The following is a 26,394-nucleotide window of genomic DNA, read 5'->3' on the forward strand; positions in this document are numbered from 1 at the left end:
AGCTTGTCAGTTTCCCACCCAGAGGTTATTTACAAGCTTTAAGTGCACTTTTAACACCACTTATCCCATCCAGGAATTCAGTACCCATAACCATTCCACCTCCTTTTTTTAGTCTGTAAGAACTATGGTAGTAAGCACTGAAATGGACAGACAACGAAGATAGGTTTCAGAAGTGCCCAGCAAAAAGTTTTTTATTTTTTTTATGTAACTGAAACAATGGGACCTTCATGATATAAGATATGGAGATTACATTTTATAACTAACCCTGTATGAGAAATTGACTTGGCACGAAATGGAGCTCTAAGTAACAATTAACACCTTCATCATACCAACCACATCAAGATTCGAGGTAATTCATGAAAATTCTAGGGTGACTCGCTTCTGGAGCAGGTCTTAAAAAGCATGTAAGTATTGAAAATTTTGAAGTTTCATTTCTTTTCACAAACACTTATTTTCCATTTCTTGTTGTAATTTATATAATCATCGTCATAATAATTGTCATCACTTAGACTTCTAAAATCTGAAGACTTAAAAAGGTGGCATTTTAATAAATTCTATTGACAAATGATATGAGTACTTGTACCAATTTGCACTTAAAACTAGTCCTATTTTAAGTGTGTTTAAATTAGCATAACAACAAAATGGTCATTATGAAAACACTTTTAGTTTATTTCAAATTTAATTTTGCACATAATTCACTTCCAATTTTAATACCTCAAAACATCAAACTGTTGTCTAATCATCAGATAGGATTCTGTTTGTTGTACTTCCATCAGCACAAATGTAAATAAATGGTAAAATACGCAGTTACCATTGTGTGTAGTTGGATTAGTTCAACTATATCTTAATGCATGCCTACATTCAACATACATTTATTAAACACACTGGAGTGCTTTGCCATTTTCAAATACTGAATTATTTCTTCATTTTTACATATAAATAATGCAATGGTAAAAGTTATTTTCTGTTTGGAAGAAGTGTTTAAATTAGAACATGCTGAAACTGAAAATATTCTGCACATGCATGTCCTTGTTGTACAGAGAAACAGAACATCCTAATTTGAATGCAGTAGTTTTAAGTAGCAAAGCTTACATTAAAAGTGTCCTAATAATTCAGTATGACTTGTTTGTCAGAAATTCAATGACAACACAGTTTTGCTCTTCTGCATGTGGATGGCATAATATTTTGCCTCTCTCATTCATTTACATTAAGCATGGAGAAAAATAGCTAAACATAAGATTTACAGACATAACAGATGCATTAATTACAATTTACAGCTTCCATTGAGATACAATCTTTCACTTATCTGATTGATGCAACAGTATTAAAACTTCAGTTTTGCCTTTGAAAGAGAGAGATACAAAATTGTTAATTTCAATGCTTTCTTTAAACACCTAAAGGAAAATATTTTTATATTACAAACCTGTAAAATGTTTGCTATGAGCCAAGAAAAAATATGACTGAAATTGGCATGTAGTTGTAAGACACCATTTTCTCACAGATAGAACTGGGCAAGAAAGCTGGCACTTTGAAGTTGTAATGTGCCCACTTAAAAACATTAACAACAACCAGAGAAAAAATAGTTTATTTGATTATTGGAATTTTAAGGTGAAACCAGATAAATTAATACAAATAATATATTTAGATTTGTTATTTGTTTTAAGAAAGGGTACAAGATCTTTCTTGTTACAAAATTGTACTGTTTCACATACATATATATATTGCACTTTACACAAATGCATTAGTCACGAGCTGTACAAGAAAGAAAATTTACAATTTTCTTTGCACAATTCCTTCCATCAAATAGTTATTGGTAGGATATATTCTCCAGGCCACATAACAGATCTTTAAACACATTTTCACTGTTATGTACACGAGTCACATTAATTTGATTCAGGCCCACAATGTCATAAAATTTACATTAACACTTTTTCACCTAAAACTATCAAGTAATTAGCACAGTATACAGAACATCTTTTGGTGGTTGCATATTTTCCCCCGATTTCTCATTTTCTGTATCCGTTAACACTACCAGGTGATGTTTTCCGTGGCCCATTGCGAAGAGCTTCTGCATACGACATGTCCAGTTGCTTCAGTTTAACAACACCTTCATACGCTGGGCTTGGAAACTGTTGCTGTGGTTCCCACGACTTATCATATGCTGCGTATCGACTACTGTTATTGCTGTGATGTCTGGGGCTATCACTGCGATACCACGTACGTGTCTGCTGCTGCTGCTGCTGCCTGTTCCTACCAGAGTTTGACGCTCGGCCACTGTAGTTCAGACCACTAGCCCCAACTGGAGAAGTCTCCACTGCAACATTCATGCGTTTCATTGGTGAATTTTTTCTCTTTCCCTTCTTTTTCACTGCAATACCTACTGATAAGTATTCTATTTGTTCTGACTTTGGTGGGAGCGGTCTCAGAACAAGTCCACTGTTAGAACTTTCAGCACTTGTGCTAGGATTCTCTGAAGAGCTAGCTTTCTCTGGTTCACTTGGTTGAGATTCCATCCTCTTATTGTTAGGCTGTCTCTGTCTGGGCATAGTTTTAGTTTCTTTCTTACTCTCCTCTTTGGTGGCAAACTCTAGAGGTGCTTCTTCCTTAGCTGGAGTTGCAGGTGGCACTTTGGGAAGAGCCTCGCGAGTTGGTGTTGCATCGTCGAGACGTGGCAGCTGTTCACCTTCTCCTTTTTCTTCAGCTGCACGCTTTAACACTGCAAATATTTCTCTGAACAGTTGGCGATATTCTGGAGTTTTCCTAAAGCGACTCTCGACAGGACTAGCGTCATCATAAATACTAAATCGACAGTCTTCTCCATCAGCAATTGAACACAAATAAGAACCTGCTGGTAACCCAGAAAGTTCTGTTTGTGTTGATTTATTGCTAGTTTCATCAGAAAATCCAGATGATGAAGTTTCAGCTTCTGAAAAGTCTGTAGGTGTTGCAGATGATGTCTTCCCTGCTCTCTGACGATTGGGCTGCTGTTTCTCTCCAGACACTTGATTGCCATTCTGCTGCGGTACTTCTGGCAATGCCTCTTGGTCACTTTCTGTATCTTTTATGTGGTGGAAGCTGTTGAAATCTCCTGACATCTGCAATTCCTCTTGTAACGATAACTGGTTGCTCGGGGGTGATGGTGGTGCATGACGACGAGGCTGGCGTTGCATTTCCAGAAGAGCTGCATACCTTGCTTCCAACTCCTTGTATGGGTTGTCATCCTGTAATAATATTTCCAGAATAAGTGGAAGTCCTGCCAACTGAAGGAGTTTTGAATAACATTCAACTTGAAATATAATTTGAAGACTTGCATCATAACTCATTTCTAAAACAATAAAAAAACCAAAAGGGATTTAAAATTAATGTCAATGGAAGATGTAAGTACATTACGGATTTCACTCAAAAAATTGTGTCAGGCAGTTACTAAAAATCACACAAATGAAGCAGGCCACATACAGTTGTGCAAACACTTTTTAAATTTTTTAGTGGCTTATGTGTTACTCACTTTTAGTGAAACAAAATTCTTACAGAAATTACACAACTTAAGTCAACATGGCTACCAATCATTAACAGGCAACTACTGAACATGCAGTCTTCTGTTAGCTGTTTAATAATACATACCAATACAGTGTACTCCTAAAATTGATGAATCTTAAAATAACGAAGGAGTTTGTTTCTTTCTGACTGGTTTAACAAAAGCAGGAGAAAAAATTTCAATAAATAATTCTAAGTTAATCACATAGGTAGTGAGCAGGAGATATTTCTAACATCCAGCCCTTACTAAGGAAGTAGTTAAAAAATAAGTAATGTGGAGACCAAGCACAAATTTGAACTGTGAAAGACATGATGAGCCAAACAACTGCAGTCACAATTCGACTGCATAGGTGATTAATCAGCTAGTAAATTCGGTAGGCAAATTTGCTCCATAAACTAATTTTTCCCACAATTTGTAACCAACCAATTTGTTGGCAAGAAAATGACTGCAGGATGAGAAAGTCCATATAATTTTCAGATTTCTGCAGATCAGTTTAGTGAAATAGTTCCAAGATAGTGAGTTCGCTCAAAAGGAAGTCAGTGATCATTAAATTCAGAACTTCTCTGCTGCCGCGCACCCACACAAAGACACCTTTTTCCTATGGGGTTGCTTGTCTGCCACCATCACAAAACAACAGTGTCACCTGCCACTCTACACAAAAAGTCCCAGGAGAGTCACTGCTGTCTGGTCAAATTGGCTTCAAGGAACTACTTTTTACCAGTAGAGTATCTCTGCAATATGTCCATCAAGAAAATAAAACCTAGGAACACATGCTGCAAAGCCCACTCTGAAGCAGTATCTAGTCACAGGCAGTCAGTTTTTGGTACATCATGAAGTCTGACATAAATCTACCACCACCTTAGTTGCAACTTGAGCTAGAATTCATTGTCCTCAAAAGTAGTCAGACATGCACAGAAACCTCATGATAGGAATTTGGTTGCATCTCTAGAAGATATATATGATATGTCAACACTTAACTGTAACAGACTTTGTTTATGTTTGATACTGCAAGCAGCAAACTGCCAGCTCATCAACGCTTTTGTGGTAAACAATGTGGTCATGCAGCTGTGCCCTGAGTCTGCTCGCTATTACTCTCATGGTTCAACAACTGCTTGCTTATTTCCTTTAGATTGCTTCTCTTGACACAACTAGTAATTTTCTCTAAGGGCTGGGACAGCATTCACCATTATTTTCTTGTGTGGCTCATACGGTCTTTTCCTGGTGGCTAGCTTTTTTGTGCCAATGGTAGTTACATATTGTGAAGGCTTCCTCGTGCTTTTTCATGTGGTTATTGTCAATGCACGGATTTTAAATTCAATTTTAACACTTCTTATTCTTCTTTAACCTTTCTATCTATCTCTAAGAAACCCAGACAAGCCATCATTGCAATACCTTCTGTAAGTTGTGTGCTCTGATCTGAAGCAGGCAATTTTTTGAGGTAAGCCATAATTTGTCTATAAAATTTTGATCATAGATAGCAATTAACTATCATTTTTCCATTTTAATTAAATTTGTCCTACACAGTAACAGTAACCCCTTTTGCATATTAACCTTGTCATGAGTGGTGAAGAATAAACACAATATACTTCTCTGGGGCTTTACGGGCCAGGTACATATAATAGTTCAAGGTGTTTATACAACAGCACATTTTTTAGCTAAGCATTTAAATCTATTGACTTCAAAAAGATTCAATAATAAATCACCTGCATTGAGCCAATACATTTATGACTGAGGCACACTTTAAGGAGAAAAAGATGATCTCATCCATTACTGATCACAAATACACTTACTGAGGACACAAAATACTCGTGGATGGATTTCTCTTTCTTTAAAACTCTATTACAGGGATTAATTTTGACAAATACGAGTTATTTTAGCACATTATTTGCAATTAAGTACAAACTGATCATGTTAACTAACAAATTTCCAGATATCCAAATCATGTTGTGCGGTGCCAGAACTGCCAACACCACCTTCCCTGGATACCTGGAAATTTATATATCATACTGAGTAAAACACACAATGTCAATGTGTATCACCAGGATACTTAAATTTGTTACCATTACTTTTAGCCCACTACCGTCAGCATGAAACCAAACCACACACATCCAAACACTTCAAGCTAAAGCTACTGCTGAACGTACCTACAACTGATGTAACTTTGTGGACAATTTACAATGTAGTAATGGAAATAGATAATGGTTCTTGAAATAGTACCAGAGCCCAAGTAAGGCAGAGAACAGTGTTTGATCAGACCACATGTAAGCCAAGAGACGCCACAGTAGTGCGGGTAACTTACATCCTTCCTGAGAACACAAGATACCAGTTTGCAGTAGTCTAAGTTCTAAAAACTAAATACAGAATGAAACCTTAAACAATTATTGATTACATTATAATGCTTTTTTAAGTCCCTAGTTTCACAGGAAGCTTAATACTCACATCTGAAATGTCACAGTGGGTCTTATGAATAAACATGAGAACATTCTCCAGAGTAGATACGCAGAGCAAAAGTATATTCTCAGATAAAGTTGTGAGTTTCCTATGTATAAAAACTACACAGCATAATCTCTGACCCGGGAGTATTTTCTCACTACCTCCCCTTCTTATTGAGTAAGTTCTCAGCAAAGAGATTACAATCTGACATCTTTGGTTCTCAGTTTGTTTTGTGTGTGTGTGTGTGTGTGTGTGTGTGTGTGTGTGTGTGTGTGTGTGTGTGTGTGTGTGTTTTACCAAAAGTTTTTCTTACGTTATTTCTGTGCCGAAATGGAAGATTCCGAATTAGCCTTCATGAATATTATAGAAGATTATCCAGCTATCATCAGCAAATCACCAAATCTCAGGCTGCAAGAAGGGAGAAGGCAGATAGTATCAAGGAAATACAACACTGTTATTGGGTTAGTTTTGGAAAAGAAATTTCAAACAGGCAGATTATGAAAAACTGCACAATATGAAATCACGCATCGAGTCCAAGATGGACGTAAATAAGATGGGCAACATTAAGATTGGGGACAGATATTTTTGCTGTTTTTAGACAGAGATGACTGCAACCCAACTATCCATCAGAATTTGTGGTAAGTCCCACATTTTTTTTTGGTGTGTGCTTAATGTTTCCAAATTGTGAATCAGAAAATTACATATTTTTAACACACAAAAATGAAGCAATGTTTGGTCAAATTCATCTGATATTTGACCACTTCTCTGTAAATTGCACAAACCCCTCCCATTTCTGCATAAACCTGCTTGCTATGTATACTAACTATAAACTGAATCATGACACACATTACTATTACTTCTTGGTTTTTTAATTTTTTTAAAATTTTTTTATTAGGAGCCTGTGCAATAGGTGGTGTCATCTCTGCTGTCATCTCTTTTCCAGGGAGTAGTTTGGAGGTAGTTGATACCGATTACACATTTTTCGAACCACAATCAGTTTTGCAGCAATCGCAAATTGTCAAAGCAGACGATGCAGATCTAATGGCTCCACAAGTTGTTATACCTGCTCAATCGCGTGTTTTGGAGCATGAGAGGGGGTCAAAATGGCGGAGCTTGAGCATGGAAACTGATGAGACAATGAATCTGTCCAACTGAGAGCTGCAAAGGCTGGTGTTATTGTACTAATTAGATATCCTGAAGAGAAAGCAGCAGAAATGGATGCATCAAGAACAAGATTAACAATAGACCGAATTGTGTAATGCCATAGTACAGCAATGATTTTTATTAATAAAAACAGGTTTTTAAAGTGAATGTTTGCTTACGTTTCTCATTTACCCATTTACCAAATTCCATATGCTCTTAAAGAAATAATTCAGTACAAATTTCTTTTCAATGAAACAATAAGAGTAACAATTTGAAAAAATAAAAATAAAAATTAAAAAAAAAATAATTGTATGCACTTATTTACTGTTGTGTCATGCAAATAGGTTCACCACATCCTTGAAACAATTTTTGGTAAAGTGGAACAAAAGGAATAACTTGTTCCTATTTTAAATTTTGCAGGTTAGACAGTTTGTACAGTTATTTACTGTAGTATCTGAAAATTCTGTTCCAGTTTGAATTGCTACATTTTAAACAATTTTTGTTGAAAGTAAAATTAATGATAGAGAATGAAGGAAAACACTAAACTGCATTTTATCATGTAATATCAGAGCACTGATTATTTTCATCACGAAAATAATTATTATAATTAAAAACTACACAAATTAGGTTTAATTGTGCATTGTTTTGACAGACTCCCATACACTACAGTTGACGTATTACATTAAAAATTTCCCATCTCCTATTTGTTCCACGTACACATAGGTTTGCTGCTTCCTCTTCTCCCAATACTGGAAGATTGTTATCATCACTAGGTGCTTCGAAATCCACATCCCCTATATGTTTTGCTACATTGTGCAAAACAGAACAGGCTATTATTGTACTGGGAATTTTTGTTTGGGCAGGCCTTATTTTATTTTGCAGAATCGGGAAGAGTCTCTTTACCTGTCCAAAGCACCATTCAATCACCACCTTTTCCCTCGAGTGAAGTCCGTTGTACGCCCTCTCATTAGGTGTTTCAGGATTTTGAAATGATGTCATTAACCACGGTGCAATGCCATATCCTCCATCTCCTAAAATTAAGGCATTGCAGTGGTTCTCTCACAATATATGGCACACATCTAAGTTTCTACATATCCTAGCATCATGTATAGACCCAGGCCAGGAACCATCAACACTCAAACATTTCACTGTAATCACACGTTGCCTGCACATTTACAGATGGAAAGCCCTTTCAATTAACGTATTCGTCTCCATGTGCAGGTTTCCATTACAGGTATGTGCTTGCAGTCTAGGGCCCCTACCACACATGGAAACTTATGTCTTGATTGCCATTCAACTTTAGCTGTTTCTAGTTTGTTAATGTTTCTTGGAAATCTGATCCACAACAGTGCTTTTCTGTTAACCTATTGCAGAATATATCAAACTGTTAGTGATACTGTTGTCTGGTGTTTCCCCAAGTCTTCTACACTAATCTGAAAGCCTGGATCTGCTAATAGCACAAAAATGTTTTCATTTTGCATTCATTGGAAAGGGCACCTCCTCTTCTTTCGTGATTTTCAGGAAGTAAGTGATTCACCAGGCAAATAATGTTTCCACTGTTAAATCTATATGAACTTCTGTAGTTCCTTCGTACTATGTATATCTTTTTTTGCCTTTTGAGAAACATAAATTCGACCATTTTCAATAAAACACTTGGTTACACTTAACCACTACACAATTTACTCGGCTGTAAGTAGGCTGCGGAGCTCACTCACAGAAGCAGAGAATGCTCTCTGCTTGTGAGAAACTTCTCTGGTTTTATTCATATGAAATCAGAGAATATTCTTTGTTTTGAGCAACTTCCCCCACCCTTCAACCCACACTGAGAACATACTCAGGTGAAGTATGTTCTCAGACTCACTCTATTCATGCCAACCAAAGAACTTTCTCTGAACTTTTTACTCAAAAGTGTATTCTCCATTTTATTCACATGACCCATTACCTCTAAAAAAGCATTTAATGGGTCTTTATCTAAATTCATCTTCCATATTTTCTTCTCCAGCACACATCCTAAAGGCAGAATTTCATAATATGAGAATCTGCATGTTTTTACATTAGGTCATAATTTTTAATAGTAGCACTGATGTACCCTTCACTAGCAGGTAATAGTGTTATTAAGTGCTTCCTGATGATTAAGTTTCTATAACAGCCTGCTCAAGAGAAATATTATTTCAAAGTCTTAATATTATCTTATATATTAATCCCTGCAGTTATTTTGAGCACTGCACATGATTAGGCCTTGGATGTGTTCATCTTAGGTTAAAATTAAACTTCTGATGTGTAGCTTGCACTACTTTAGAGAAAGCTACAATTTCCGGGTAGGTTTTATATTACCCCCAAGTAAAAATTCGAAGTTTAAAACTCTTCTATAATTTGGCTTACATTTAACTAGTATGTGGCAATTTTAACTAACTTATTACTAATATTGACAAACAATATTTATAAGTTTATGTTACTCTATCAATCATACCTCTTAGTGTGTGTGTGTGTGTGTGAGAGAGAGAGAGAGAGAGAGAGAGAGAGAGAGAGAGAGAGAGAGAGAGAGAGAGAGAGAGAGAGAGAGACCACCTGTGTTGAAATTAGATTTTTACCACTACAAACTGTAAGATACATTACCTGTTATCGAAGACACCTTATCAGTTACCAGTCTTAAAATTAAGCGAGGATCTTTGAACAACAATATAAATATTTGGAAATGAATAAATTACTTGCCTCTATGTGTAACATGACTGTGCTGCAGTAGGTTTCACTGGTTACAGAATTGCTGACACTTGTCACATCATCTTCCTCATTGTCCATGACTAGAGACAATTCATCCTGCCCACGTGTGTCAGTAAGACGAAGACACCTTCTGCAGAGCTGTCCCTGTCTGCTTGAAAAAGATTGAAACATATATTTGTGGAATTAATAGTAGAATTACAGCATCACAGCGTGATTGATAAGTTTAGAATCCTTGAAACCACTGTGCTGTATGAGGTGCCAGGTTCCAAAAAACTTCTTGTCCATTTTTTATGATTTAGATGTTATTTGGAAGTGTACATTCAAAATGGCAGGATTTGGAATGCCAACTCTTGGCGGATATTTGTCACCAAATAATAATGGACTTTCTATATTCAAGACAATTTGTTTAGCTATCAAAGATTTCATAGAGTGTATATATATCATATTACTGAATAATATTAATATCTAAATCAGAAATAAAGTGGTCATTAACTGATGATAAAATGAGAAAATAACTACAAAAGATGAACAGCTGAGTTCAACATTAAAATCAGTGTGTATTGTATTTACAGAATACAAGAACCTATGGCTTTATTATTTAAATCTTCAGTTCATCTCCTCCTATTCAAGAACATCTTCCCCAGTCTAAGAGGATGCACAAGTGGCAGTGTTCCTTTCACAAATTATTCTTTTAGTTAGTGCTCAGTGGGTAGATAGTGAACACACATTACACTGAAGAGCCAAACAAACTGGTATATTGCTGGAGAGAATTGACACTGTGAATCCTGCAGGGATGTCCTCAAATCCATAAAAGTATGAGGGGGTGGAGATGTCTTCTGAACATAACATTGCAAGGTATCCCAGATATGCTCAATAATGTTTGTGTCTGGGGAGTTAGGTGGCCAGCAGAAGTGTTTTAAACTCAAAGTTATTCCTGGAGCCACTCTGTAGCAATTCTATATGTGTAGCATGTCACATTGTCCTGCTGGAATTGCCAAAGTCTGTTGGATTGCACCAATGGACATGAATGGATGTAGATGGTCAAACAGGATGCTTATGTATGTGTCACCTGTCGGTGTCTTATCTAGATGTATCAGGGGTCCAATATCACTCCACGTGCACACCCTCCACTTCATTAGAGCCTCCACCAACTTTACATGTAGGGTCCATGGGTTGATTTTGTCTCCACACCCACACACATCCATCTCCCTGCTCAATAAAATTTGAAACAGGACTTGCCCAACCAGGCAACACACTTGCAGTCATCAACAGCCCACTTTCCATGTTGATGGGCCCAGGTGAGTGTAAAGTTTTGTGTAGTGCAGTCATCACGGGCCTTCGGCTCCGAAAGCCCATGCCAATGACGTTTTGTTGAAAGGTTCGCGTGCTTACACTTTTTGATGGCCAAGCATTGAAATCTGTAGCAGTTTGTGGAAGGGTTGCACTTCTGTCATGTTTAATGATTCTCTTCAGTTGTCATTGGTTCTGTTCATGCAAGATTTTTTCCAGCCACAATGATGTCTGAGATTTCATGTTTTACCGGATTCCTGATATTCACAGTACACTCATGAAATGGTTGTATGGGAGAAGTCCCCACTTCATCGTTACCTTTGAGATGCTGTGTCCCATTGCTTGTGCGCTAACTGTAACACCATGCCCAAACTCACTTTTATCTTCATAACCTGTCATTGTAGCTGCAGTTAATTGACCTAACAACTGTTTCAGACACTTCTTGTCTTATATTAATGTTGCCGACTGCAGCACCGTATTCTGCCTGTTTACGTATCTCTGTAATTGAGTACACATGCCTATAATAGTTTCTTTGTCACTTCAGTGTATAATGTTTAGATAATATTTGTTTGACATCCTGTAAATTTTCTGGTTCAACAGGTAGTCCACACAGCAATTCATCTGGGGACCCATGCAAGAATCCTTTTCCTTTTTTGATAGTTGATTGATACACTGAAATGTCAGGTACGTACAATACTACTACTTTTACTACAGCAGATGACCTGCTTTTTTTGATATGGTTACAATTTAATTTTCGCTGCTTGTGAAAGCCCCCATGAGAAACTAGTAACTGTGGGAAAATGAAACTTTGTGGAAATATTTGCTGATTGCATGCCATGTTTACATTCCAGGTTACAAATGTTACTCGATGTGGAAACTATCTGCTCCCACGACAGCCTGGAACCTTACTATAGGCACCATTTCATAATTTTTAACAGCACTTTTCAAATGTGCACCACGGAATGCCCTGCTTTTATGGCAGCTCGTGCACTGCTTGAAGACTGCACGTGGAAATTAACATTCTCAGCCATGACAACACTGACTTCAATAACTTGTGGCACAACTGCCCATGAGCCACCTGCAGGAGCAATTTCCAAATTCCCAGTTAATCTGAGCTTCAAAATATTTCTATCCAGCTCTGGTGCAATAGGACAACTTATCTGGATCTTCTTAATTCACCAATACACTCGAAAAAACAGCATCATTATTGCTGCTGTTTTGATAAAAAGCTTTACAAGCAAAGTCAGTTCATTTTATCCAGAAAATGTTGACTGACTGTAACTGAATTCAAACTGATGCTTTAATTTCAACCCTGTGTCGCCATACCAGTACTAGTGCCTGAAAGCAAGTCCTGACACCAACAACACAACTAGTAATGCAAATCCTGCAGCACACAGTCTGATCATTATTGGTGTGATGTTTGGTATCCATACAGTAAATAGTTTTACAACTACATTGGCTCAAGTAGTGAAAGTTTAATTGTAACAACCATTTAGATATGTTTGCACTCAAGATTTTAAAGTGCCAAAATTGATGGAGATTTCAGTGTTGCATTAGCAAACCTTTTCTGGTCTCTTATTTTACATACATCACTTCCTAACTTGTTGGCAGCACCTTCATGTGAATGAAGTTTAAAGTACTCTTCTGGACAAACAATGACTTCTTTGTTGTGTACAGCTCCTGCATACATCCCAACACGGAAGTTCACTGGAGCTTCATTGCACAACCAAAACCAAAGCATTCGAAGTAGTGCAGATTTTTCATTTTGTCTTTAACAATCAATGTAATTGATGATATCTTCAAATTTAAAAGTGTCAGACAATGTGCGTTGCAGATGAAATTTTGTTTGATCTTTCTTTGGTGACCTGTTGAAAGCCAAATAAAGACTGTCAGTTTCCTTGTTCTGAGGGGCCTTCGAGTCACCATTAAATCCTGTAACATTGTAAGCATAGAACTGGCTACTGTAATATGCTGCTTGGTCAGAAAGTTTTCGTAGTCTGACAGGATGATTTCTGAGAATTAGGATCCTACTCATAAAGTACACATTCCACAATTCTTTGAGTATGGCAAATATTCACAAACTTTCAAACAGCACAAATTCGTATCATGAACTTGATGCTGATAGATAATGAGAATTACAGAACCATCATCTTTCAAATCAAATAAGGTTGCATGGTGATGAGGCAATTTTTGGAAATAACATTGACGTATAGGTTTTAGAACTGATAGGCTAGTGGATAGAATGTTGTTTGTAACAGTCAGATATTTCACACTTAAAATGAAGGAGAGAGATGACAGTTTGGGAATAGAGTAGCTGGTTAAGACTGTTTTTGGAACTTGGCACTTCGTAAGCACTTTTCTGTATCTCTGAAAATTATTCTACATAAATCATACCATAGTGTGTGAAAGTAAAGGATGAAAGTAATGATCATGTTCCTAGGTGCATTCCATGATCCACCTCTAGCCATATGACAGCACATCCAGAATTGTTGAATATGACCATATTGGTGGTCCAGTTGTTAGAGCATGGAGACACACAAAGCTGCATGGACCACCGTACACTCACCAGTCAACGCTGTTGTGATACTATACTCCCCCACCCATGTCCATCCTTTCAGAGGTGCACTGAGCCTCAACTTCATTGTTATGTATGACAATGCATGATATCGAAGAGCTAGGATGTGAAGATATTTTGTGAATGAACTGGCTTGCCCATTTTTTTCCCCAACTTAAATCCCATTGAATATGTGCAAGTTGTGTTGGGAAGATGTGTTGCAGTACACCACAGGCACCAAGGGCCATCCAGCAGTTTTCAACTGTGCTGGTGGAGGAATGGAGAGCCATACCGCAAAGGTTACCTAACTTGTGGCCATTGTGTGTGCACATTGCAGAGCATTCATTACTATCTGGGTAGATCACACACCTTATTAAAAATCCTGTGGTCTGACTACAATTCCCTGCCAGGTCGGAGATTTTCTCTGGTTGGGGAGAGGTAGCTGTATTGTCCGTACATTTGTATTGTCAGAAATGACACGTCACTGTTCAGATGGCTGTATACGCACTTCCTGAAAACCAATTAAACAGATAATGTCCTACCTCCGGTAATGTCCGGGGACCATTAGAAATCATGGGGATTACAGTGTAATTATTGTCTTAATGGAAGTGTCATTTCTGTTCATTTCATTGTATATTTCTTTCAGGTGCCTTCTATTTATATTGTAGCAATTCTGTCTACATATGAGCCAAGTTTCATCGAGCTATGTTACTTTGTACTGGCACATTATGCGAAAGTTACTTTTGTCCTTAAGTTTTGCACACCAGTGTATGAACAACCTTATGAGCTCATCCAGTGGAGCATACTTTGTTAAGAGCTTACTGAACTGAATGAACAGTAAGATCACAATGAAGTATTTTAGGAAAATGTGCTTACATTCTAGTACAGAGCACTATCATAACCGGTCTTAACGCACAACTTTGCATTGAGTGACTTCAAACAAAAACATTTATAAAATTTCCTCATTTACGTAACTTATGTATTTATGTCAGCTTTTAAATCTTTCAAAAGGTTAAAATAATATGTTCATATCAACAAGCAGGTCTGCTAGGATAAATGTTCTTGAGACACTAATCATTCACCTCAGAAACATTTTGTACCAAGAAGTTATCAGACACCCAACATATATATATATATATATATAATGGAAGGAAACAATATTGGAAGTACACCTACTCCAGTCCTGTAACCCGGAAGGTGTACACGATCAGAGGCAGAGCCACGTGTGAAAGCACCCACGTGATTTACCAACTGACCTGCCTACACTGTGATGCATTCTATGTGGGAATGACCAGCAACAAACTGTCCATTCGCATGAATGGACACAGGCAGACAGTGTTTGTTGGTAATGAGGATCACCCTGTGGCTAAACATGCCTTGGTGCACAGCCAGCACATCTTGGCACAGTGTTACACCGTCCGGGTTATCTGGATACTTCCCACCAACACCAACCTATCCGAACTCCGGAGATGGGAACTTGCCCTTCAGTATATCCTCTCTTCTCGTCATCCGCCAGGCCTCAATCTCCGCTAATTTCAAGTTGCCGCCACTCATACCTCACCTGTCTTTCAACAACTTCTTTGCCTCTACACTTCTGCCTCGACTGACATCTCTGCCCAAACTCTTTGTCTTTAAATATGTCTGCTTGTGTCTGTATGTGTGGATGGATATGTGCGTGTGTGCGAGTGTATACCTGTCCTTTTTTCCCTCTAAGGTAAGTCTTTCCGCTCCCGGGATTGGAATGACTCCTTACCCTCTCTCTTAAAACCCACTTCCTTTCGTCTTCCCCTCTCCTCCCTCTTTCCTGATGAGCCAACAGTTTGTTGCGAAAGCTTGAATTTTGTGTGTATGTTCGTGTTTGTTAGTGTGTCTATCGACCTGCCAGCGCTTTTGTTCGGTAAGTCACCTCATCTTTGTTTTTATATACATACACACATACATATACATACATACATACACATACATACATACATACATACACATACATACATACATACATACATACATACATACACATACATACATACATACATACACATACATACATACATACATACACATACATACATACACATACATACATACATATACATACATACATACACATACATACACATACATACACACATACACATACATACATACATACACATACATACATACACATACATATATATATATATCCCTTAGCTTGCTAAGTAAGTTGCACTTCAGTGTAAGGTTGCCGAGATGCTCAGTTGGCAATAGTGTAACATCCGCAAACGCATACAAGCATGGTCACTACAATTTAGAATGGTGGTCTAAGGAAGTGATTATTGGGATGTATGAAAGAGACACACATGTAAAGAGTGAAATCATAGACAGCTCTCTAAGTGAAGTGAGTAAGGCTTTATGTACAATAGGCACACTGAATGGAGTATGTATTATCAGTTATGAATCATGAAGGTGATAAGAGTGGAAAAGAGAGAGAGAGAGAGAGAGAGAGAGAGAGAGAGAGAGAGAGAGAGAGAGAGAGAGAGAGAGAAGGGGGGGGGGGGCAGGGCAAGATGGAACATGCGCACCAGGTACAAGTAATTCTACATTAGACACTTCATTAGGATGTGAAAAATTTTATTTAGAAGGTCACAGGCAGAAATGAATAAGTAATGATTGAACTATGTGTGGTGCAGTGTTGTTGTTGTTGTTGTTGTTGTTGTTGTTGTTGTTGTTGTCTTCAGTCCTGAGACTGGTTTGATGCGTCTCTCCATGCTACTCTATCCTGTGCAAGCTTCATCTCCCAGTACCTACTGCAACCTACATCCTTCTGAATCTGCTTAGTGTATTCACCTCTTGGTCTCCCCCTACGATTTTTACCCTCCACGCTGCCCTCCAATACTAAATTGGTGATCCCTTGATGCCTCAGAACATGTCCTACCAGCTGATCCCTTCTTCTGGTCAAGTTGTGCCACAAACTTCTCTTCTCCCCAATCCTATTCAATACTTCCTCATTAGTTATGTGATCTACCCATCTAATCTTCAGCATTCTTCTGTAGCACCACATTTCAAAAGCTTCTATCCTCTTCTTGTACAAACTATTTATCATCCATGTTTCACTTTCAGAAATGACTTCCTGACACTTAAATCTATACTCTATGTTAACAAATTTCTCTTCTTCAGAAACGCTTTCCTTGCCATTGCCAGTCTACATTTTATATCCTCTCTACTTCGACCATCATCAGTTATTTTGCTCCCCAAATAGCAAAACTCCTTTACTATTTTAAGTGTCTCATTTCCTAATCTAATACCCTCAACATCACCAGACTTAATTCGACTACATTCCATTATCCTTGTTTTGCTTTTGATGATGATCATCTTATATCCTCCCTTCAAGACACCATCCATTCCGTTCAACTGCTCTTCCAAGTCCTTTGCTGTCTCTGACAGAATTACAATGTCATCGGCGAACCTCAAAGTTTTTATTTCTTCTCCATGGATTTTAATACCTACTCTGAATTTTTCCTTTGTTTCCTTTACTGCTTGCTCAATATACAGATTGAATAACATCGGGGAGAGGCTACAACCCTGTCTCACTCCTTTCGCAACCACTGCTTCCCTTTCATGCCCCTCGACTCTCATAACTGCCATCTGGTTTCTGTACAAATTGTAAATAGCCTTTCGCTCCCTGTATTTTACCCCTGCCACCTTTAGAATTTGAAAAAGAGTATTCCAGTCAATATTGTCAAAAGCTTTCTCTAAGTCTACAAATGCTAGAAACGTAGGTTTGCCTTTCCTTAATCTTTCTTCTAAGATAAGTCATAAGGTCAGTATTGCCTCACGTGTTCCAGTATTTCTACGGAATCCAAACTGATCTTCCCCGAGGTCGGCTTCTACTAGTTTTTCCATTCGTCTGTAAAGAATACGTGTTAGTATTTTGCAGCTGTGGCTTATTAAACTGATTGTTCGGTAATTTTCACATCTGTCAACACCTGCTTTCTTTGGGATTGGAATTATTGTAAATTATTATTGTATATTATATATTATTTATTATTGTATATTATTGTATATATATTACTTATTACATATTGCAGTGTATATTTTAATATAACAGCAAATTTTAAAGTTCAAACACAATGCTTTGTAATAAATACAAACCTAACTTCCTCCAGAGTTGAAATTTCTTCTTGTATGGATTTCAAGTCCTTTTCTTTCATCTGTAAGGTTTCTAGCTGTTCTTGGAGATGGACATTTTCCTATAAAAGTATCACAAACTGTACTTACACTGACCTAATAAACACACATCAAACTTTAAAAAATTTGAAACAGTTATTTTACCAATGTTTCATTATAAACAAGTTTTTTTCCAACATCAGGTGCATTGATCAATATTTATTTCCAGGTTCAGATATACCTGTAGCACAACAGCCAGCTGTTCTTCAAGTTCCTTTGCTCTGACCTGCTCCTTCACCTTCGCAGTCCTCAAATCTTGTAGCTGACTCAACAGCTGAACTACCTCTTCGGTTGATGCATCTTTTGTTTTGGTTTCTCCTCCTGGTGAATGCTGTTTGGGAACAAATGACAGTACTCTCATGATCCTGCTATTTAAGCACAACCATTAACAAAAATCAAACATTTTCTAAAACATGAAAACTATTTTAGTGAATTATTATAAAGATGCAAGGTAATGATTAAAGCAAACATGCACCGGCTAATTGGATGAAAATACATTCTCCTTGCAAAGACAATATACATCCCCCCAGAACTATAAAACTTATCAATCCTCTGAACAGTAGGTGTTTTAAATATAAGCGTATAACTTCCTGGCAATTTAGAAAACTAAATACATAAAAAAACGATGCATTTTGGAAAGATCTTTGATGCACACAATGTATACACTGAATGTTTTTGTATTAAGAAAGTATAAATACAAATTCCACCAAGCACAGCACAGCAACATACAACGCACTGAAATCAAGATTGACAGACAGTAGTGCATCACACAGGGCAATCATAGCTCATGTCACGTGATCTTGCCAGCCAATGATGGCTGATATTTAGAGCATACGATATGTGATATAGTCAGTCAACAGCAACATCACTGTTAAATATCCGGAACACATGTAGGAAATGATGGTGAGTTAATACGCATACAGTAGAGTTACAAGGAAAGCTTGGCTTTCACATATAATATTATGTCCTTTTTAGCACATGTTACCCTTTAAGATGTATTAAACACAAATGTGCCAGAAAATTTTTAAATAGTGGCATAAATGGCTGGTCTTCTGTGCCCAAAATTTTTCTAAGCAGATTGTCCTAAAAGTGTTAGGTTTTGAAGGAGAGTAAAATGCTTCATGATGTAAGAAATTCATTGCACTCTCACATATAACATAATTCATTTTGTGTAACAGTAAATTTTCTTTGAAATTCGTGCTTCTAAAACTACCGTTCGCAAAAGTTTCCCACCACCTATTAAGAAATGTACACAGTTCTGATATCATGTTCATTGACAGTAATTTGTGTTATAAATTATTTAATTTGTCCTAAAGCCTTTAATCCATTTTGCTGTCAGCTGTCACTTGTGTATACACTGTGTTTTGTTGTTTACGATGGTGCATTTTCTTTGCAACTAAAGTCTCATTTTTGTGTTCTACAAATGTGGGGTTTTCTCCAGCTGAAAAAAATTCCTATGTTTTACCCAGATTTCCCAAGGCATGCACACCATGAAGCCAATTCATTAAGTGTTTCGTATGGTCACCCAGAATTTTAATATTTTAGTTACTACATATATCTGAAGTGACTCCACATACACAAACTCAGAAGACAAATAGTAAACATTTATCCACGAACCTTGGAAGTAAGTGATGTACTATTAGCCACATCTGTGGGCTTGACTGCCGTGCAACCACTAGCAAGTGTTTCACTTGGTTTCTCATTCTGCTGTAGCAGCTGTTCTTGCCTCTTCCTCTGCGCTGTTACCTCATCCAGGGTCCGCTGAAGCTCCTCACATTTTGCATCTAGTGCTTCAATTTGGGCACAGAGGCTGAAATAACGAACATTCAAATTAAGTAATGGCATTTTTTGGCTTAATATCAAATACAGTCCAAGTATTACTTATGAAGTTGCAACCTTAAAAAGGGAACACACACAGCAATCATGGGAGTCACCCAGTTGCAAAACTCATTTTGTCCAAATAAGTGAAAATTTCAGAAATCATAAAAACTGTCCTTTACAGTGGAGAGACATGGAGATGCATTGCTTTGAAGAAGATAGTGAACTGTATTCTTTATCTTGTCACAAAATCATGAATTACAATAATTTTTCAACAGTTTAACATACATAGAAAATTATACAAAGTATCTGTCTATTAAGATAGAAACCAAGTTTAATTCTGTATCTCTGTTCACACATGCAATATTAAACAATATTTAGTACATTTCAAATGGAAGAATGTGAAAACTGCATGAGAAAGAACAAAAAAAAATTTCACTTATGGCTGAAATTGTGGAGGGTCTTAGTTACGTAATTTTTGAGAAGAGTATCTATCTCCATCCCTCAAATAGTTGAATATTTCTCGAAGTTGAAGGACATACTGTCTACAAGAAAATTCTCAACTTCTAGGACTGATGGGCCCTGTGCACTTTCATAGCAGCATACAATTTAATCCATTGTTATGAGTTGAAATAATGAGCAAGAGGTAAATGGTCCTACATACTCATAGTGAAGGTGTTCAATAGGTGTCAATGCCTCGAGTAACTAATCACAATATTTCTTCTTTCATGACCACACAATGGTTGAATAATTCCAGAAAGAATCAATTTTCTGGATGTTTGTCACCTCTCAATTACATTGGCTACTATTTCCAAACCTGCTACAGGCATCTTTATTAAGAAGGCATAGTATGCAAGGATACCATATTACACACAGATACATGATTTACACAGTTTACTAGGTTTTACTGCTGATTAAAACTGCCACACTGTTAAACACCTGATCTTAAATCATGATACTTTTTTAGTAAAGAGTGAGGAACAAGCAAGTAAATGTTTATACTTTCCTTACCAATGAGACTTTATTCAAACAACATCTTGAGGCATAAAATTATCCAGATACTGTCAGCTTCTCTAAAGAATCTAACAGGAGAGATCAAAGTTAGAGCTATATAGAATCTTTCCCCACAACAACCATGTTCCATGTTACAGTGCAGCTAAAACTATCCTTTCATGAGAGGCCCAGAAATCAAAACTTTCTTTGTCCACCAGACATAGCCGTCATACAATTACTTTCTTCTAGAAAAAACATAACTATCTGTCTCTGAAAATGATTTTATCTGCTTTGTGAAACTTTCCAGAAGAACAATATCATACAAACTTTAGTTACTAACTCAAACTGAGGACCCCTACCATTTTAAACAAAAATTGGTAACTTCACATTTATCATTCTTCCCACAAATTATGAGATAGCCCAGATTCAAAAACTGAAATTTTTTTTTTAACTACATGGCAAGATGGGATGGTCATTGTAAAGCTTAGCAAGTAGTAGTGTATAGTAATCAGGTGTATATTAATACAGATACATTCTAATTCACTTGCTTAAATTAAGATGGCAGAAGCACGATTAATGTTGAGCAGTTTTGGAATGATAATAAATAGGAAACGTTTCCTCATGTTCTGCAAATTTATATTTATTTGGTCATACATTGGCTTTTGGCTTCTTAAAATAAAACTTTTGAACTTAAGTTCAGCATCAAAAATTTGATAACATACTAATAAAACTAAAGATAGATAAATCCCATCCAGTCATATACCAGTGTTGTCTGATGTTGCTAGCTTCTTTATAAAGGTTCCTACTGATAAGTATGTGAACATATTACCAGATATTCTGCAAAAACCAACAGTAAAGCTTTTGCAATTACATGACAATCATTGCTGCACAAACATGTGTAAAACAGAATAATTTCTCATTTCAGAATACTTATTATAGGTAGTCATTGGTCTAGCTACAGGTCCTCCTCTTAGTGCTATACTGCTCGAGACATTCATGGACAATTTTGAATAAAATTTCTTACAGAAATAACTATTGAATTGCAAAATAAAATATTGGTTCATATATGTGGACTAAGTGCTGTGTTTATTGACTGATACCACTATGCAATTAGAGTCATTACTACAACATTTCAACTCCCACATACAGAAATTCCGTTCACAATGGAGCTGGAAGGCTCTTCTATAAATTTCTTGTATCTTAATATAAATATTAGCATAAAGAGACACTTATTCAGCATTAACAGAAAAATCACAGCTACAGGTAAAAAAAAAAAAAAACTATAGCTATCAGTACAGAAATCCCTGCAAGTTCCCTGCTGCCCCATAGGCACAAACATGCAGCTTTCCATTTGATGGAGCATATCTATTCTGCTATCTGACTCTGCCTACACTACAGAACTACAGACCTTCAAACATATCACTTCCAGTAATGTCTACAGATCTGCACTGACTGTTAGTATACTACTAAAAAACGAAGATGCATAAAATTACTCCACTTCCGTATGCTGGCCAAAAGGAACCAGACAGTAATTACAGAAACTGGTGCCTCATCCCACATACTGGCAAAATTTCAGATAACCCCACAAAAAATTTACAGCCTTGCACTACATAACTGCATTTTCTAATACCAACAGTATGTCAAATCATTTTATTCAATAATAAAGATGAACTGTGAGCCCTGGCACTAAATTGTGTGTATAAAATAATGCAACCTATGTGAAAAAGTAAATACTGTTCAGTCTCAGAAATTCGCATATTATGTTACTTGAATATGAGAGAAGCTGGAGATCAAGAAGGAAAAAGATCCAACCTCTGCTGATCGCTGTTCAACAGAAAACCACTCATATGATGTAGAACGTTAAGTTTTACATTCTGTAGAGAAAATAAAAACGTTGAATGTACAGGAAATCGACACACACACAGAATGCCAGCTTTGTATTTAATGACCTCACACTTTTCTCTCCCCCCCCCCCCCACCCCTCCCCCCCAATTAAAATTAAGTTTTAATTGCACATGCTAGATCAAAATTTTAAATTAAGCTTTATATTTCACCAGCTGTTAAATTTATCTCCATGAATATAAAAAAGTGATATTTTTAGTGTGACTATTTCTGCTTGACAAAAACTAATTCTTTCATTTGTACACAGAATCATTTTTATATCACTTATATCTTCTGTTTAAACAATTTCTTTGTAAGAGACACATTTGGCGTGTGTTTGTGACATTCAGTAGTCATGTAAAGGTGGTCTAAGCAGCCAAAAGAGGGTTTGTGACCACAAATAATATTTCTGAACATTTTTAATTGTTTCACCACCACCACCACCACGTTCTGCCATGCACTGAAAAATTCAGTTAACACTGTAGCAATAGTATACTGTGAATACAGTATAAAATATGTATTGTTTTATTAAATTCTTGCCTTTTTCTGATGTATACTTCACCTAATTTCACAACCCTGAGGGATTGTCTTGAAGAGATCAATGGAACATGATTGAATTTTAACTAATTAATTCTGTAAGTTGACATACACCACCAATACACAGAATTCTAATATTAAATTGTGGCACTAAGTTTTTGGAAATAAAGTCATACATTTCTTGAAAAACTCTAGACTCAAGACAAAACCACAGGAACAATTCAGCAAAAATCACTAAATTTTCTTCTGTGTCAGTATGTGAGTATTTTGTTAGTAGTTTTCCCCTTGCTTACCTTCAATTTCTATTAAATTTAGCATCTTTCAGCAACATTCTGTATGCTACCAATTTTTGTCACTGCTAATGTAAATTATTACACTCTTGAAAGTGAACTTCTTACCTCTTTATGTGCCTCTTGTCGTTGGTGTTATCTGCAGCAAGCTTTTGATTTGTCCGTTCTAAGTCTTGTATGCTAACTTCCAATTGCTCATAGATCCGTAAGCGAGAGTCGTTGACTTCTCTTAGGGCAGCTGTCTGTTTAGTGAGGTACTGAAAAATTGCAAATTGTATGCTTAGGAGGTGTGTCAATTTGACCATATAAAAATTGATTTAAGCTCCATACTTCACATCACAAAACCATCATAAAAATTTTACCACCACCACCACCACCACCACCACCACCACCACCAGTAGTAACTTTACTGGCTCAGGGTCAGTGCTATGTGCTTACATTGTCACTGTCGATGTTCGAATAATTTTAATACTATGTGTCACATTAAAGTTATTATTTCTTCAGTAACCATGGCGTAAAAAAAGGAACTGTTGGTGTGAAACCCTGATCTGATGTAAGAGGGGGGGCCTCATGGCACACATCAGATCAGGTTAATTAAATAAATAAATAAATAAATAAATATACCTCTCCCCCTATATGTAAGTACAGAAAGGGACACACACAGAAGGGATGCTACAAAGCTACCACAATGATATGGCCAATAGCAAGTTCATGTTATTAATGAAGAGACTTAAGAAAAAAAAAAGATATGCAACGGAATAATAATGCAACTTCATTTGCAATAAAAAGCTATGTTCTAGACTGTAGTGCAAATACACATATTTGTCCTGTGTTGATTGTAACAGTAAGGTGAGTCTTTCCGAAGTACGATGGTATGGAAACACACATCTTGTGAAATTGCATGTGTGTCTGCCTTCCCCAAATGTAAACAGTCATTTGTTATTTTAATTTAATCCACTTTGGGTTCTTGGTGAAACATTGTAAATTTTCTAAACAAACACTGTTTTTGGCCTTGTTTCAAAATTTTATTGTTAATGTTACTGTACAACCTAGGTTTCCGGTTTTAACCCCACTTTCAAATACATTACTGATTGCCAAAGATGATAATGCACAGATAAATGTGATGTCAAGGCAATGATATCATCTCAACTTCTGATGTATCAATCCACAGCGTAATGTACAATTACGTCAATGAGCATTTTTTAACAAATTACATACATTATTACACATTCAGCAATTACTCTAAAACGACTGGACTAAGGTTATGCCTCAGCCAAGGGGTTTTTAACTACCATGGACTGGTGCCTAAATTTTTGATTCTATCCTGGGGATAAGATCTCATTTAAAAAATGTGAATAATTGAATTATGTTTGCTCGTTTAATAATAGCTGTGCAGATATTCACATATGTCTTAATTTGTAAAATTTCTCATAGGTTGAGTTTGGCTCCCTTTTCCTCTGTGTTTCAGGCATAGTTCCGCAAAGGCTGAATCAGACTGCTTCAATCTCCAGCTTTTATGGCGGTATTCTTTAAGCCTGGTACAGATTGACCACCTCGTCTGTCCCATGTAGCAAGACTGACATTCCCGACATGTGATTTTATAAACCCTACTTTTTGTAATAGCTGGTTGTTTGTCTTTTGCATTGAAGAAGAAACTACCTACTGTCTGAGGGAAATAGGAAACACAGAAACCCTTTGCCTTCAAGATGTTACTTATGCTATTTGATGTTTTCCCTATAAAAGGTAATCTGCACTATTTCTTTTCCAGTTCATCCGAGTTTTTCATTCAGGACAATAGGAACTTGGCTTGCTTCTTCATCTCTTTACCTAAAACTTTATCAATGGTGTTTTTTTGGGTCAAATTCATTATTTATGGCTATTGGTTTTATTGTGCTAGTTCCTGGTTAAAGTCTAAGTGCAGTTAACTTTTCTAAACAGTAACTGGCCCATCAGGAAAGACAAACATGTCGTGTTATACAACATGGCAGAAAAATCTATGACAACAGAATAAAAAAGGTCTTTGCAAAAATTGTTAAGATGGTTGAGAGTTTACTAAGTAGTTCACAACACACATACTTTTAAACTGCCATTTTGATTGGTTACCATAAATGAATGCTTCCTTGCAAAGGCAGATAGTTTTTGATCTCTTGGGTGAAACTGATATGATGAAGGAATGTACACTTTAGAAACTAAGCTACATCTGTTCCTCACATCCTTCTTAGCAATGTCAGATATCACTAGAACAACTTGTTTTTGGTTATGCCAGTTTTCTTCGTCTCGAATTTAGCCTGACTGTTAAATTGCTCAAAATAGTCTGTTTTGGAAATAACCAACTTTTGGTTTTTTATTGCTATTATTTTCAGTAATAAAAAGACTGAACAAATACTGAAACATTATGAGACTCCCTCCAGTTTTCACGTTTCACATTTCAAGATACATAGATGCAAAGTATCAAATAAATTAGGTACATAACAGAATTATGTCAGTGCTAAAGGGTGGAAACCGAAGTTGGACAAATCTATAGTCTTCATATTAAGTTCTCCATTTCCAAGGGCTACAAGCAGTTGAAAGCATATTATAGACACAGAAGTGGGAGCTCAGCTACGTTCTCTTTTCATAATAAACTATGAATGAATTGTAAAGTTTTTTATTTTTACTGTAGCTGTAATTTTTTTCACATATTATTATTTCACAGAAATGGCAGACAAATAAGCATTTGGGTAAAATCTGTAGCATTCTTTTCCTATAATTATTTCAAATTTTGTAGTGAAATATGTTAATGTACTTTTAATCAGGTGTGGGCTCAGCCTTGTGAACTGCACGTGCACATGCGCTGTCTATTAGGCCATACTACATGGCAACAGGTACTTTGTTATGCCAGTAATGCTGTTCCGATTGTTATGTCTTGTTTGTTGCTAGTTGCTAGCTGTCTGTGTTGTTACTCAAATAGCACTGATCATGTTCCCCATTTACTGTAACACAATATTTCAAAA

General features: G+C 36.6%; 1 protein-coding gene across 3 annotated transcripts in view; it reads right to left on the reverse strand.

Moving 5' to 3' along the window:
* Positions 1–644: 644 nt before the first annotated feature.
* The window catches only part of LOC124605695 (cerebellar degeneration-related protein 2), a 475,868-nt gene continuing 450,118 nt past the window's right edge, over positions 645–26,394 (reverse strand). For all 3 annotated transcript variants that reach the window (XM_047137567.1, XM_047137576.1, XM_047137559.1), the window contains exons 3-8: positions 23,510–23,658; positions 19,500–19,692; positions 18,064–18,213; positions 17,808–17,905; positions 9,824–9,980; positions 645–3,221 (exon numbers count right to left, since the gene is read on the reverse strand). In XM_047137567.1, the coding sequence (XP_046993523.1) occupies positions 2,007–3,221; positions 9,824–9,980; positions 17,808–17,905; positions 18,064–18,213; positions 19,500–19,692; positions 23,510–23,658 (1,962 nt within the window). In that variant the 3' untranslated portion in view covers positions 645–2,006. The remainder of the gene's footprint in view (positions 3,222–9,823; positions 9,981–17,807; positions 17,906–18,063; positions 18,214–19,499; positions 19,693–23,509; positions 23,659–26,394) is intronic.

Source organism: Schistocerca americana, chromosome 1 (genome assembly GCF_021461395.2).
Source record: "Schistocerca americana isolate TAMUIC-IGC-003095 chromosome 1, iqSchAmer2.1, whole genome shotgun sequence".
Lineage (NCBI taxonomy): Eukaryota > Metazoa > Arthropoda > Insecta > Orthoptera > Acrididae > Schistocerca > Schistocerca americana.